General features: G+C 66.8%; 2 protein-coding genes across 4 annotated transcripts in view; one reads left to right on the forward strand and one right to left on the reverse strand.

Annotated features, from left to right (window-relative positions):
• ITPK1 (inositol-tetrakisphosphate 1-kinase) overlaps positions 1-1,922 on the forward strand; it is an 82,335-nt gene extending 80,413 nt beyond the window's left edge. For both annotated transcript variants that reach the window (XM_055130135.1, XM_055130136.1), the window contains one exon: positions 380-1,922. In XM_055130135.1, coding sequence (XP_054986110.1) covers positions 380-714 — 335 coding nt within the window. In that variant the 3' untranslated portion in view covers positions 715-1,922. The remainder of the gene's footprint in view (positions 1-379) is intronic.
• A 1,813-nt stretch (positions 1,923-3,735) lies between these two features.
• CHGA (chromogranin A) lies at positions 3,736-14,859 on the reverse strand. Of its 2 annotated transcripts, XM_055133224.1 has the most exons (8): positions 14,611-14,858; positions 13,942-13,988; positions 11,334-11,427; positions 10,462-10,530; positions 8,408-8,494; positions 6,448-6,804; positions 5,585-5,988; positions 3,736-4,151 (listed from the first exon to the last, which is right to left on the reverse strand). In XM_055133224.1, exons 1-8 carry the CDS (start codon positions 14,654-14,656, stop codon positions 4,068-4,070), a joined length of 1,188 nt encoding a protein of 395 aa, XP_054989199.1. In that variant the 5' UTR covers positions 14,657-14,858; the 3' UTR covers positions 3,736-4,067. The 2 variants fall into 2 exon arrangements, with proteins under 2 accessions (XP_054989199.1, XP_054989200.1); XM_055133225.1 differs by lacking the exon at positions 8,408-8,494 and having other exon boundaries at positions 14,611-14,859.
• Between the last annotated feature and the right edge of the window lie 249 nt (positions 14,860-15,108).

Consider the following 15,108-nt stretch of genomic DNA (forward strand, 5'->3'; position numbering starts at 1 on the left):
TGTTCGGCATGTCCGAGCTCAGCGCAGGAGAAGCGGGGGCGAGGGATGGTGTATCCCGGCTGCTGGGGCGGGGTCGCTCCTCCAGAGGGTGCTGGCCCCCCACGCCCAGGGCTCTGGGGACCCTCACGCCCTCCCCCCGGTGGGCCCTTGCCCGTACGACAGATGTCCCCGGAGCTGCGACCTGCCTTCCCCGTCGTCCTGGGGGTTCGGGTCATGTGAGGGAGTCGGTGGCATGCTGGGGGGGCCCAGGAGACGCACCATGTGACGGCCCCAGCTCGTGAAGGGGAGTAGGACGGGACTGTCGGGGTGACGAGTGGGAGCCGGGGTGAGCTCCCGCAGCCGGCTGAGCGCTGCCTCCTCGCCCCGTCTTCCCCCGCAGGCTACGAGGGCGTGAGCGAGTTCTTCACGGACCTCCTGAACCACATCGCCACCATCCTGCAGGACCCGAGCGCCGGGCAGGCAGCCGCCTCGGGGGACGGCGCCCCCCCGAGGCCCGGCCGGCTCCCCGCCGAGCAGGCGGGCAGCCCCACGGCCGAGCGGACGCGCAGCGCCAGCCCCAGCTGCAGGACGGGCCCGGAGCCACCCTGGACGGCCGAGGCGGAGGCAGGCGGCGCGGCCAAGCTGCCGCACCAGAGACTGGGCTGCACCGCCGCTGTGTCGCCCAGCTTCCAGCACTGCGTGGCCTCGCTGGCCACCAAGGCCTCGTCCCAGTAGCCGCGGAGCGCGCCCAGGACCCAGGGGACGACTCGGGGGGCCACGCCGCCCCAAGCCAGCCCGCGGCGGCCCGCGGTGACGCGGCCCCTGAGAATTCCCGATGATCTGATTCTTCTTCTCTCTGTTTTAACGTTTAACCTGACTCTGATGTCGTGATCTCAGCGGGCGGAGGGGCCGGCGGGCGGCAGGGGGCCGGGCGGTCCTCGCCCCGGAGTGTACACACGCGGGGGCTTTGGGGTCTGTGGGCACAAGTGCAGGCGGCCCCGCATGCACGCACACACACACACAAACACGCGCGCCCCTTGTCTGTCTCTGTGACTGCTGTGGGCCAGTCCTGGGGGAGCCCCGGAGGAGGGGGCCCCGCCCAGGGGGTCCGACCCCAGGCCGCGCTGACACCTGCGGCTCTTGGGGGACCCCGGGCGCGACGCGGGTGCCTGTCTCACGCCAAGGCCCCCCTCTGTCAGGGTCCACGCATACCCTGGATGGGGGCCGCCCATCTCGAGGAGGAAGGATGAAGGCCCCCACCTCTGGCTGCCCCCTCGAATGCGGCCCTCACTCGGCCCTGCAGGACCAGTGCTACCGCCGGGCCCCGGGGCTGATCCCGCCCGCGCCGAGACCGAGGGCGAGTTTGGAGAACGGGAGGCGTCCGAGTCCTCGCCCCAGGGGTCAGCGGAGACCAGGATCTGGGAAGGGCGGGAGTGACGCCCCAACCTCGCTGTGGCCCCGGCCCCCCTCCCCGCATCCCGGTGAAACGGTTCCTGTGGTTCCTGTACTGGGCGGGGGCGGGCTGCCCGTCCACCTCACACCTCCCACACTGGCTGGCCCCCCGCCCGGCCGCACCCCTGCCTGCCCGGTGCCCACGGGCGGCAGTGGGTTCCTGACCCACACTGGCCGGCAGCCCCTGGGCAGAGATGGACGTGTGAGGCGTGGACACTCGGGGAGGTGGCCCGGGCCTGGGCTCGGGCCTTGGGGACGGGGACGGGGTCCTGCACCCAAGAGGACAGGAGGAGAGAGACTGTGACTGGCCACCTGGAGGTCTTGCCCCGCTGCCACCTTTGGGGGAAGGGCCGGCGGGGGCACCTGGCTGGCTCGCCGCGTTTGCACAGCCCGAGCGTGGACACCCGCCTGTCCCTTCCCGCTCGCGCCCGAGCCCCGGGGGCCCCTTGCACTGCTTTGCCTCCAAAATAAACTACTGAAATCAAACCGCACCTGACGCGTCCCGGAATGTTCTGGATCCCCGCCGAGCCTTTCAGAGAAGACAGCCGAGGCTGGGGAGAAAGTGCAGGGGACACCCCCGGCCCCTTCCCTGACCAGTCGAGGCGCTGTGACCCCCTCCCCATACACACACACCCTGGTTGTGTCCCTGTGACTCCGCCATTTCCAGGCATTTGTACTGGCCGCCGGCTTCCCTGGGGGGTCCTGAGCTTCCAGCCCGCCTCTCCCTGGCGGCCTCTGGGCCGGCCCCCGCACTCCCCACCCCTTCGGGGCTGTAGCTGGACAGCCCCCCGCTATGTTTCGTGCAGGCCGGCCACCCCGGGGGAGGGGCCCTGGACCGCTCCTTCCACGGGTGGCGGTGGGCCTCCTGGCCCTGGGCCCTCCGGAGCACCCAGGACCCCTTCCAGAACCCCTGCACCGCCCCCCGCACACACACATGCCAGGTGGCCTGCGGGGACAGCCCCGCCCCCTGGGAGGGGGCCCCAACAGGAGTCGGTCAGCTGCAGCCCGTGTGCTGGCGCTCCCTGCACCCGTGCTGCTGGGCGTCGAGGTGCCCGGTGGGGTGCCCGGGGCCTCTGTCCCTGCCGTGTGACTCGGGGGCACGCTCATGCTCCCCCTTTGGGGGCTCATTTCCAGCCCAGGGGTCCCGGGGCTCCAGGTGCTGACTCTCCCCGAGAACCCGGGGGTGGGGGGCAAGGCTGGGGGACACTCGGGAGACGCCTCCCCCCACGCGTGGGGTCGGCCCCGCCCGCCGTGGGCACCCCCTGCCTGCCTCCAGGAGACCCAGATGCGCCCCGAGACCCCTCTTGGCCGCCATGTGGCTTCTCTGCGGGTCACCAGGCCGTGAGTACGGAGGAGGGTTTGGGTTTGCTTTGGGGGCTCACTCCTGGCTCTGCACTCAGGAATCCCCCCCCCCCGGTGGTGCTCAGGGGACCCTGTGGGATGCCGGGGATAGACCCCCGTGGCCGCCTGCAGGTGCCCTCCCTGCTGTGCTCGCACTCTGGGCCCAGGAGGGAAGTTTTATCTTTTTTTTTTTTTTTTTTGGTTTTTGGGTCACACCCGGTGATGCACAGGGGATACTCCTGGCTCTTCACTCAGGAATTACCCCTGGCGGTGCTCAGGGGACCATATGGGACGCTGGGATTAGAACCCGGGTTGGCCGAGTGCAAGGCAAACGCCCTACCCGCTGTGCTATCGCTCCAGCCCCGGGAGGTTTTATCTTTTTTTTTTTTTTTTGCATCACACCTGGCAGTGCTCAGGGGGACCCTATGGGATGCTGGGACTCGAACCCGGGTCGGCCGACATGCAAGGCAAACGCCTTCCCCGCTGTGCTATCAATCCAGCCCCTGTCTTCATTTTGTATGTGAGGAATGGAGGTTCGGAGAGACAGGAGGCCGGCCTGAGCTCTCCTTGGGGCCGGGGCTCCCCTCACGGCGAGCACCACGCGCTGAGGCAGTGACGGGGGGAGGGGGCCGGGAGGGGTGAGTGTGTGTGTGTCTGGGTGTCCAGAAGTGTGTGTGTGTGACCATCCTGCCCACCTGCCAGAGTCATGATCCCAATACCCGGCCTGTCCCCGCCCCCTGGGGACACCGGAAGGCTGGGGGCCACCCTTGCCTTGGGCTTGGACGGTTGTCTTGTCGCCAGAGACGTGTCCACGTGCAAGTGTCCCCTCCATGTCCTCCCAACCAGCCCCCACGTGCCCCCAGCCCCGTGAGGGCGCCCCTGCAGTGGGCTATCCCCCCCCCCATGCAGCCGGCTGAAGCCCCCACTCAGACGCAGACGCCCCCCCAGTGGAGAGACCGCACGGAGCCCAGAGCAGGTTTATTCCTCCTGACGGGTTTGCACACGGGCCGGCCGGGAGCCCGCGCGCTCGCAGACCGGAAGTTATTGCAGCCGCAGCCGGCGGGCGGGTGGGGGAGGGGGCGTCTGAAGCTGCCTGTGTCCGGAGAGGACAGGACGGCCGTCTGCGGCCGGGCCCACCCGCAAAGGGGCGCCCGGGCGGGGCCGGAGAGAGAGGAGGGGCGCGGGGGGGCGGGGGCCAGGGTGGCCCGCCTGGGGGCCACCTCCCTACCAGGAGCAGCGCCCGGGGGTCTGCCCAGGGCCTGCCGAGGGGACAGGAGCGCCAGGACGCCGGGGCCTCAGCCGCGCCGCAGGGCCTCCAACTCGTGGGCCACCTTCTCCAGCTCTGCCTCGATGGCCGACAGGCTCTCCAGCTCCTGGTCCTGGGGAGAGAGCACTGTCAGCGGAGGGGCCCCAGCACAGGCGCAGAGACGCGGTGAGGACGAGGGTGCGGGGGAAGGCCCTGACGTGCTGCCCGGAGCCTCGCACCTGAGCCTGCTGCCTCCTGTCCAGGGCGGGCCTGACTTGTGCAACGTGGCACCCCTGGCTGGCATTCACCGCCCTTCTCACACACAGAAGGACACACACACATGGACACACACACACACACACACACACCTGTTCCTGCCCCTAACTCACACTCACACATGTACTCTCATAGACGCACTCATCCCTCACTGTCCCGATCTCTCTCTCTCTCTCTCTCTCTCTCACACACACACACACACACACCTGTTCCTGCCCCTAACTCACACTCACACATGTACTCTCATAGACGCACTCATCCCTCACTGTCCTGATCTCTCTCTCTCTCTCTCTCTCTCACACACACACACACACACACACACCTGTTCCTGCCCCTAACTCACACTCACACATGTACTCTCATAGACGCACTCATCCCTCACTGTCCTGATCTCTCTCTCTCTCTCTCTCTCTCTCACACACACACACACACACACACACACACACCTGTTCCTGCCCCTAACTCACACTCACACATATGTGCTCTCATAGACGCACTCATCCCTCACTGTCCTGATCTCTCTCTCTCTCTCTCTCTCTCTCTCTCTCTCTCTCTCACACACACACACACACACACACCTGTTCCTGCCCCTAACTCACACTCACACATATGTGCTCTCATAGACGCACTCATCCCTCACTGTCCTGATCTCTCTCTCTCTCTCTCTCTCTCTCACACACACACACACACACAAGATCCCGTTCCTGTCCTTATCTTTCTCACACGCACTCAACACCGCTCCCACTCTCTCACATACTCATTCTCATACACACACTCATTCCTGTCCTTTTCACACACACACACACACACACTTGTTCTTCTCCCTCTATCTCTCTCACAGTCACACTGTTCCCATCACCCCCCTCTCTCTCCCTCTCTCTCTCCCCCTCTCGTTTCTGTCCCTCTCTCTCTCTCTCTCTCATATTCCTGTCCCTGTCCCAGGCCAGGCCAGTCCTTGCCTTCCCGTCTGCCAGGGCCCCCAGCAGCGTGGCTGGGCCGGAGCGCTGACCACTGTTGGCAGCTGCCTTGCCGAGCTCTGGCTACCGCGAGGCTCCCCTGCCCCGGACTGGCTCAGACCCCGGGAGCTCAGACCCGCCTCCGCCTCCCCCTGTCCCCCGGCCCCCCCAGTCCTGTCGCCTCCTCTGCAGAAACCCCCCAAGGGCTGCAGGACAAAGATCCCAACCGGCCCATCATCCGGGACCTCCCTGCACCCCCTCCGGCTCCCAGGCACCGGTCGGGGTTGGGGGGCACCCCGAGCCCCCGCTCCCGTGACCCCCGGCCCGGACCCACCTCCGCCCTGCGGTTGGCGCTGCCCTCCTCCTCCTTCTTCTCCTCGGGGAAGCCGCGCCCCCGCAGGGCCAGGCCGGCCTCCAGGCTGTCCTCCTGGGAGGACGATGGGCGCCAGCCTCGGGCCGGCCCGCGGGCCCTGGGCTCGCTGGCCGGGGTCCGGAGAGCGAGCTGCATGGAGCGGTCGGGCTGGGCCAGCTCCTCGGCCAGGCGGTCCATATTGCTCCAGCGCTTGGCGTCCGCCCACGGCCCGGGGCGCTGCCCCCCGTCCTCCTCCTCCTCCTCCTCCTCCTCCTGCTGCTCCTTCTGCGGCCGGCCGTGCTCCCGCGCCGCCTTCCTTCTGGGGGGCCGAGCCTCCGCGGCCTCCTTCCTCCTTGCTCCGTCCACGGCCGGAGCCTCGGGCCCACCTGGGGCAGGGGGTGGGCGGAAGCAGGAAGATGAGCAAGGGGGGGTTCCCCGCGCCCCTGCACCCCGGGGCCTTGGCGGCCGGCAAGCTGCTGCCGAGGCTCAAGGCCCCTCTGCCCCCGGGAAACACCAAGGCGCCCCCAAAGCTCATCAGACACTGGTGGTCGTGCTGCTGGCCCCGTCCCCCGGCCCACCCTGCTCCCGGGGCAGGGGGCGGTGGGCAGGAGCTGAGAGGAAGAGGGGGACGTGTGGACTCAGAGCCAGACACCCGGGGCTGCACTCGAAGCACTGACGACCAGCTGTGTGACCTTGGCCCCGTGACGCAACCTCTCTGAGCCTCTGTTTCCCCTCGGGAAACCAGAGACTATCCCTGCCTCCGGGGGTGGGGTGAAGACTGAAGGAGCTCCCGGGTGGGGTGGGGTTCCCGCTTGTTCCCCCCCCAACGCGTGTGTCCTACGTACCCTTGCTGCCCAGGCTGGGGGTCGCGCTGAGCGCCGAGGTGGGGTCTTCCTCCTCAGGCTGGGCCTTGGCGCCGGCCTCCTCCGCCGCCTCCTCTTCCTGCTCCGTGCTTGCGGGCCCCTGTGCGTGGTCCTCGCCGTGGCCCTCGGCCTGCGGCTCTGTGTCTACGGGGTCAGGCTGGCTGGCGGGGGGGTGGGTGTGGGGCGTCTCCCCCTGGCCGGGGGCCTGGCCGTCGGGGTCCCTGGACGCCTGCGTGGGCTCCGGGGAGGAGGCCCGGGGCCTGCCTCCCTCCGCCTCCACCTCCTCAGACGTTTCTCTTTTCTCGGCAGCCTCCTCGGGGGGCGCCGCTGCCGTCCCGCCTGCGGAGACCACGGCACGGTCAGCTCGGGGCCTCGGCCACAGGCGGAGGGTCCCCGACCTCGTCTGCCCAGCCCCGCCCGACGCCCCCCTCCCCGCCCGCCCTCCTCCACCAGCAGGGCTGGGCGCCCGAGCACAGCTGCAGTTGTTCTGATCTCGAATGTGCCCCGGGAGCTTTGTCCTGAGTGGAAATTGGGGTGCTGACGGGTGGCTGTGAGGTCCCAGCGAGCCCCGTCCCTCGGGGACACGGCTCCTGTCTGTCTGGGCTGCCCGAGACAGGGCCGGGGCGGGGAGGGGGCCGTTCTGCAGAGGCGCCCACAAGGACTTCTCCTGGGCACTCCCAGACCCGTTCCCCACAGACCCCGTGAACTAGATGGGGACAGGGGCGCAAGACGCCGCGGAGACGCAGCCCCAAGGCCCGCCCACAGGAGCCTGGGGCAAGGTCACCTCTCACCTCTGAGCTGGACGCTCCGTGCAGCCCCTCACTGGCTGCAGTCAGGGGCGGGGGCGTCCGCAGCCTCCAGGGCCACGTTCCTGCCTTGACCCAGCTGGACGCCCGCTGAGATTTGGGGCCCTCCCCCCTGTATCCCTGCCGCGCCTCTGCCAAGAACAGGGCCTGGGGCAGCTGGTGGGTGCGCCCATCAGGGGGACGGTCAGGCATCACCTCGGCCCCGCAAGGCTCTCTGCTTTCAAGAAAGCAGCCCAGAAATCCCGAACTTCGACTTTCTTCTCTGGGATCCTTCTGAAACTTACACTATGTGGGAACCCCAAATCCTGAGGCCAGGGGGCCTCTGTTCTGGCTACCAGGAAGAAGCTGAGGCTGCCTGCCCGTGAGGCCGGATACTCCCTGTCCTAGAGCCTCAACATACCCCGGTACTTCCTATCTGGGGCATCATCCCCTACTTCCTGTCTTGGGCATCACCCCCACTTCCTGTCCTGGGCATCACCTCCTACTTCCTGTCTGGTGCATCACCCCCTACTTCCTGTCTGGGACATCACCCCCTACTTCCTGTCCTGGGCATCACCCCCTACTTCCTGTCCTGGGGCATCACCCCCTACTTCCTGTCCTGGGCATCACCCCCTACTCCCTGTCCTGAGACATCACCCCCTACTTCCTGTCCTGGGCATCACCCCCTACTTCCTGTCCTGGGCATCACCTCCCCTACTTCCTGTCTTGGGCATCACCCCCACTTCCTGTCCTGGGGCATCACCCCCTACTTCCTGTCCTGAGACATCACCTCCTATTTCCTGTCTGGGGCATCACCCCCTACTTCCTGTCTGGGGCATCACCCCCACTTCCTGTCCTGGGACATCACCCCCTACTTCCTGTCCTGGGCATCACCCCCTACTTCCTGTCTGGGCATCACCCTCCCCCGGTACTTCCTGTCCTGGGCATTATCCTGCCTGACACTTCCTGTCCTGGAGTTCCTGGAGTGTCACCCATGGGTGCCCAGACCGGGCAGCGTCTGTCTCTGCTGCAGGCCTGTGCCCCCTGTAAAGGGAAGCAGCGCCGAGACCTCACAGGCCTAGGGGCGTGGCTCCCAACCTCTCAGAGCTGACCTGCCCGGCGCCCCGCGCCCTCCCGAGCCTCACCACCAGCCCTACCCTTCGGCGGGGCCTGGTCGCTCTGCCCCTCGAGCTCGTCCTCGCCACTGCTGTGCTTCTTCTGCTGCCGCGCCCTCTCCTTGGCACCTGCGTTAGAGCAGCACTGCCGTTTCCGAGTGTGCAGGGGGGGGGGGGGGCGCCCGCCCCGCCCCGCCCCTGCGACTGTTTCTCCTTTGCTTCGCGCCTGGGTCAGAGTCACTGCTGTGAGTGTTGGACTCAGCGGGAACGCGGTCTAGGGGGTCCGGGCTGGTGGAGAGGGGGCCCTCTGGTAGGTCACACAGGTGCTTGTCCCCTCAGGGGGCTCTTGGCTCAGACCCCCTGAACCCGGCAAATCCAGGCGATGGGAGAAGCACTGGGCTGTGCCGGGCTCAGGGTGGGCACCGTGATGACCCGGAGACCCCCGTGCTCTGCAGTGGCTGCTGAGGGTCCCGGCCCCTGGCTCAGGGAAGCCCGACAGCTGAGGTGAGTCTTTGCCATGATGGACACTGCTGGGGCAGCCTTCCAGGGTGGCGTAGGCCAAGGACTGGGTCCGAGTCGGTGCTGGGCCAACCCCCTGCTTAGTCCCTCACCCTGGGCTCCCCCTTTGGACTCTCGTTTATGAGGGTGCTGAGGCCCAGGGTGCAGGAGAAGGGAGCCCAGAGGAGGGGGAGGGGTCCGGGGCGGAGGACAGGGGACAGACAGACATCTGTACCCAGGGTCACGTGGGGCCCAGACGTCACCCAGGACGTGTGTACTCACACGCAGAGATACAATGCTGGAGGGTTTCTTTCTTTTTTTTTTTTTTTTCATCTTTTTGGGTCACCTGGCAGTGCTCAGGGCTTACTCCCGGCTCTGTGCTCAGGAATTACTCCTGGTTGGTGCTCAGGAGACCGTACGGGACGATAGGGATCGAGCCTGGTCTGCTGTGTGCAAGGCCAATGCCTTCCCCGCTGGACCATCGCTCTGACCCCTCAACAGTTTCTATCTAAACACACAGAGGTGTGTGTGTGTGTGTGTGTGTGTGTGTGTGTGTGTGTAAGTATTTTAGAACATGCCCCCTAAAACAGCATCATTATACTATACTTAAACATAGTGAGAGTTACTCAATACTCTTTGGCTGTTTTTGTTTGTTTTTTTGGGGGCCTTCCTCATGGCTCTGCGCTCAGGGGTCCCTCCTGGAGGTCTCGGGAGTTGGTATGGGGGGCAGGGACTGAACCTGGCTCAGCCGCGAGCAAGGCGGATGCTTTACCTGCTGTACTGTCACTCTGGCCCTCAATGCTAAATTTTAAAAAACATCTCGGGTTTACCCTTGGGTTTAGCCAAGACCCAGCCCGAAGCTGGGTCCTTACTCGGCGGGGAGCAGATGTGACGCAGTGCTGGAGACCTTCCCCCGTGGGGGTCCTGGCCCTGCCCGCCCGCAAACAATCCTGGTGCGCAGCTCGAGGCTGGCACAGGGGCAGAAAAGGCCACTTTTTGCACTGGCCAGGGAGGACCTCCGTGTCTGAGGGCGCTCCTGGGGGTGGGGGGCTCAAGCTGCCGGCCCCGCCCTCCTGTCTGCACCAGGAGCTCAGCCCGCGTCCAGAGCGGGAGTGTCCCCTCCACTCTGGCAGGATGACCGAGCTCAGGGCCAGGCCCACCACGTCTCCTCGGGGGTGGGTTCAAGCAAGGTGTGACCTGCCCCATCCAGCAGGAAGTCGAAAGAAGAAAGGGGGTCCTTCCTTGTCCAGAAATCCCACCTCGCCTCAGCTGACCTGAGAGTGCCCTCCCAGACACGGCGGGGGAGCAGAGCGGCACGTGGTCCCAGCATGTCCCTGACACAATGCGCGACCCCGGAGAAGCCGCCCACCTCTCGGAACCCGGATCTCTCCTGGACTGACCCCGTACCGCCTGGGGGTCTCTGAGCCCCTCCTCATTCTCTGGATTCCAGAGACACAGGACCCCAACCCCTTCACTTTACAATGGGCCCACAGGGCACCCCCACCCCAGGGAGAGGGCATCGCTGGACCTCCCACCTGCTCCCTGGAGCCCCCCAGTTCCCGAGCTTGGCCAGAGTGGGGGGCAGCAGCCCAAAGTACCTTGGAGGGCGAGGTCCTGGAGCTCTTTGAGCAGGTTCTGGTGCCTCAGGATGGACAGGATGCGCTCATCTGCAGGGGGCAGGCGGGGGGTGGGGGTGGGGGTCGCTGTCAGCATTTTCAGCTAAGCCCAAGGGAACGAGTCCCGAAACTCTCGGGACGGCGCTGCAACCAGCACCTTTCCAGGTGTCCGGCAGCTCCTCGCCGCCCCGGAGAGCCCCCGCCCCCTTCTCAGCCCGAGGCGCAGCCCCTCCAGGGAGGTTGGAGGCTGGGGGTCTAAACGCACCCCCCCCCCGCCGCCTCTGGATCTCGCTCCCGCTGCCCATCTGCCTGGTGCTTTTTTTTTTTTTTTGCTTTTTGGGTCACACCCAGCAATGCACAGGGGTCACTCCTGGCTCATGCACTCAGGAATCACCCCTGGCGGTGCTCAGGGAACCATATGGGATGCTGGGATTTGAACCCGGGTTGGCAGAGTGCAAGCAAGGCAAACGCCCTCCCCGCTGTGCTATCACTCCAGCCCCTGCCCGGTGCTTCTTGCTTTCGCTTCTCACCCCTCCGCCTGCAACGTCCCTTTCAAAGCCCCCTCCCGGCGCCCAGGCCGGACCCCCTGCAGCTGCTTGAAAGCGCTCGGACCCGCTCCTGCCTACCAGGGGGCACTCGCCCGCCGGGAGCCGCTGCGGCCTGGCCTCCTCCTGCCTGCACGCCCCGTGGCCCGGGGCCCTCCCGGTGCCTCTGCTAGTCTGATCACTCCACGCACACGGGCGGTGACCCCAGTCTGCACCCCCCCGAGTCTCCTCTGGCGGGGATCGGCCCTGGGGCAGGATCTGCTGAAACCTGTCGCCGGACCCCACCCACCCTGCCCGCGCCTGGCCTACCTCCGCGGAGGGTCTCGGAGCACTCCTGGCTGACCGGCACGGGGCTGGGCTTCGAGAGTGTGTCGGAGATGACCTCCACGATGCACTTCATCACCTGGAAGACAGGGGGGCGGCCACGACTGGGTGTGCAGCCCCCGGTCCCGTCGTCCTGTCCCCCCAGCCCCCCCCACCCCGCACTAACTTCCAGCTGGGACATGGGAACAGCCCCTCTGGCGTTTAGGGGTCGGTGCCGGGCTCAGGGGCCGGGGTCTGTCTTATCAGCCAGTGAGAACAATAGCAACAGAAACTCCCGTTACAGTTACAGTGTATCAGATGAGGAGAAACAGCACGTCCCACACGTGCTGTTTCTCCAAAGAGGCCGCCTTGGCTCCAGTCTGGTATATACCCTCTCATGAGGATATCTGGTTTGAAGGCCGCCACCTTTAGGAAGCCTCCCTGGACTCCCCAGAAGGGAGTGAAGACCCACCCTCGCTCACTTCTGTTTGCAAACAGGGCGTGAGCACCACAGCCACGGGGCTGACCCAGCTGGGGAGGGTGGTGCAGGGACTGCCTTGCAGGCTGGCTCCATGGTCACCTGTGAGTGGACACCCTCCCCCGCCCCCCGCCACTCTGGCTGGAGGTGCATGGGGTGCCAAATCCCGGGCCCCCAGATGCAAGTCAGGGGCGGACGGCCACGCTCCTGATTAATCTGACACACAAAATGTGCAGGCAGTGCCCGCTGGGGCCTGGGAGGGCTTTGCAGGCCAGGGTTCGACCCCTGGCACACCTGCACCCCAGGAGGGGCCACACACCTCCCCCAACCCCCGCCTCGGCTGCCTGGAGCTGGGCAGAGAGGCGGGAGGCGCTGGCGGGGGGGGGGGGGGGGGAGGGAGGGGGCGGCGGCTGCACTCCGGGGTGCCAAGGCAACCTGTCCCAGGAGCCGGGCTGGAACACTCCGCTCTCCGCCGGCTGCTCCGGGGCCCGGCCCAGGCTCTTGGGCACAAGCTGGCGACCAAACTGTCGCCCACAAGGGATCTGGCAGGGAAGCTCCTGCCACCTGTCCCCCACCCCACCCGCTCACACTGAGACGCCACATTGCCCGTCCCTGGGGCGGGGGCCGGGGAGTGAGGGGTGACGGGCGGGTGAAGGCGAGGGAGGCAGACGCCCCCCTGCAGGCCAGCCGCCTGCCTTCTGTGGCCCTGCCCTCTCCCCTCCTGCCCAGGGACTCGGTGCAGACAGAGAAGGGCGGGCTCAGGAGTTGCCCGAGAACCCAGAGGGCGAGCAGGAGTCCACGGACCGGCCTGCGGTTGAGGAGGAGGAGGGAATCGTTTTATTTTTGTTCTTTTTTGGCTTTTCGGGTCACACCTGGCGACGCTCAGGGGTTAGTTACTCCTGACTCTGCACCCAGGAATTCCTCCTGGCAGTGCTCGGGGGACCCTATGAGAGGCCGGGACTGAACCCAGGTGGGCTGCGTGCAAGGCAAACGCCCTCCCCAGGAGCCGGGAATCTGAGGGGACGAGTGGCAGTGCAGCCTCTTGGAGGCGGGGGGCGGGGGGGCTTTTATTGGATGTTCTTTGCTGTTGTTTTGTTTTCAGGTCACTGGGCGGTGCTCAGGGATCACTCCTGGCGGGGTGCTCAGGGGACCGTTTGCGGTGCTGGGGAGGAAAGACAAGTGTCCTTCCTGCTGTACCGTCTCTCTCCCTCCCTCTCCCTCCCTCTCTCCCTCTCTCCCTCTCTCTCTCTTCCTCCCTCTCTCCCTCCCTCCCCCTGTCTCTGTCTCTGTCTCTCCCTCTCTCCCTCCCTCTCCGGCCTGTGATGTTTTGGGTTTCAACCACAGCCTCAGAAAGAACACAGAAAAAGAAGAGAAGCGTGTGTGTGTGTGTGTGTGTGTGTGTGTGTGTGTGTGTGTGTGTGTGGCGGGGAGGGGGGGAATCTAACTCAAGCACGGCACAGTCTACACCCCAGGGGTGCAGGAGCCAGAGGGGGGTCTTGCTGCTCACATAATCCCCCACCAGCATCCCAAGGCCCCTCCTGAGTGAGCCCGCCATCAGACACCATGGCTGGAGACCCAGAGTGTTTGCCTTGCGGCCCTGGGGGAGAGCTGTGAGGGACTGCCCCTGTGTGTGCCTCTGTGTGTGTGCCTGTATGTGTGTGAGCCTCTGTGTGTGTGTGAGCCTCTGTGTGTGTGCCTGTGTGTGTGTGAGCCTCTGTGTGTGTGCCTGTGTGTGTGTGAGCCTCTGTGTGTGTGCCTGTGTGTGTGAGCCTCTGTGTGTGTTTGTGCCTGTGTGTGCGTGTGTGCCTGTGTGTGTGTGTGTGGGGGGAGTTGCTGCAGGCAGTGGGGGTGGGGGAGCATGCTCGGAGGTGCGGGCCCAACTGCAAGCCCAGCGCCCGGGACCGTGGGCCTGCTGCGGGCTCAGCGCGTGTGGGGAAGTTTCCCGGCAGGACAGCGGGGACTCGGCCGGCCGGCCTGATGGCTCTTCGCAAGCTGTCCCCAAGCTCGGCAGCCGCAGTGCCGGCTCCTGGATCTGTGCCAGACAAACTCCTGCAGCTGCCCAGGAACCGGCTGTGAGGTGTCTGGGGGAGGGGGGCCCAAACCCTCCCAGCACAGGGCACCCCCAGGCCTTCTTACCTCGGTGTCCCCTTTATTCATAGGGCTGTTCACGGGGAGGGCGATGACTGGAAGAGAGAGAGAGAGCTGGACGTCACTTCTGCGCTCCTTCCCGGCTGTGTCCACCCGGGCCCCTGACCCTGGGGATCCCTCTCACAAACTGCCCCGGGGAGAGGAAGCGGGGGATGGTTGGCTCCCCCCAACCGGGCACGGCTGCTGCTAGGAGGGGGAGGGGGCGGGCTGGGCCCCCTTTGGGGAAGCGGCGCGTGGGACCAGGGCGGGGAGAGAGGGGTCCCGGGGGTCGGGGAGGGGTAAGGGGGGGCGTGGAGGAGGGGCGTCAGAGATCCTGCGGGGGACTCGGGGGCCAAAGCCGGAGGAGGGGAGGCGGGACCGGGAGAGAAGGGGTGGGGGCACAGCCGCTCGGGTCCCCCGGTGACCTTGGCCGGCCGGGACACGGAGCCGGACCTCGGGCGCGGCCTGGGGCTCCGGGTCAGGCCGAGCCCGCGGGAGTCGCTGTGCGGGGCCGGGCCGGGGCGGCGGCGCTGTCCGCGGTGCTGACCGCTGGGCGCGGGGCGGCGGGGCGCGGGGCGGGCGCGGGGCCGGGGCCGGGCCGGGGCGGGTGCGGGACCGGGACCCCCGCGACGGGCTCGGGGCGCCCCCACCTATCCCGCGGGCCCCCGCCTCGCTCACCTTGCCCGGCGCACAGCAGCAGCGCCAGGAGCGCGGTCGAGCGCATGGTGACGCGGGGGGCGCAGCTGGCGGTTGGGGGCGGCGTCCTGGCTCCGTGCGTCCGTCGGCCCGTCCGTCGGTCCGTCCGTCCACCCGTCGGTCTGTCCGTCCGTCCGTCCAGCGGCCCGCGCGCCTGCCCAGGGCACTGCTGCAGCGGCACCGCTCGCGCGCGCCCCGCTTATAGCCGCCCGGCCCGGAAGTGACGTCATCGGGCCGCCCCGCCGGGGTCTGTCAACACCTGGGTCCTCCCCTCCACGCGGGCGAGGCTTGGGAGGGCACCTGGCTGCGGGGGCGCTGCACCCTCCACCGCGGGCCCAGGCGTGTGTGTGTGTGTGTGTGTGTGTGTGTGTGTTTGTATGTGTGTGTGTTTGTTATGTTTGTGTGTGTATTTTTGTGTTTGTATGTGTTTGTGTGTGTGTCTGTGTGTTTGTGTGAGTGTGCGTGTGTTTGTGGTGTGTG

The sequence above is a fragment of the Sorex araneus genome, chromosome 3 (assembly GCF_027595985.1).
Source record: "Sorex araneus isolate mSorAra2 chromosome 3, mSorAra2.pri, whole genome shotgun sequence".
NCBI classification, from domain to species: domain Eukaryota; kingdom Metazoa; phylum Chordata; class Mammalia; order Eulipotyphla; family Soricidae; genus Sorex; species Sorex araneus.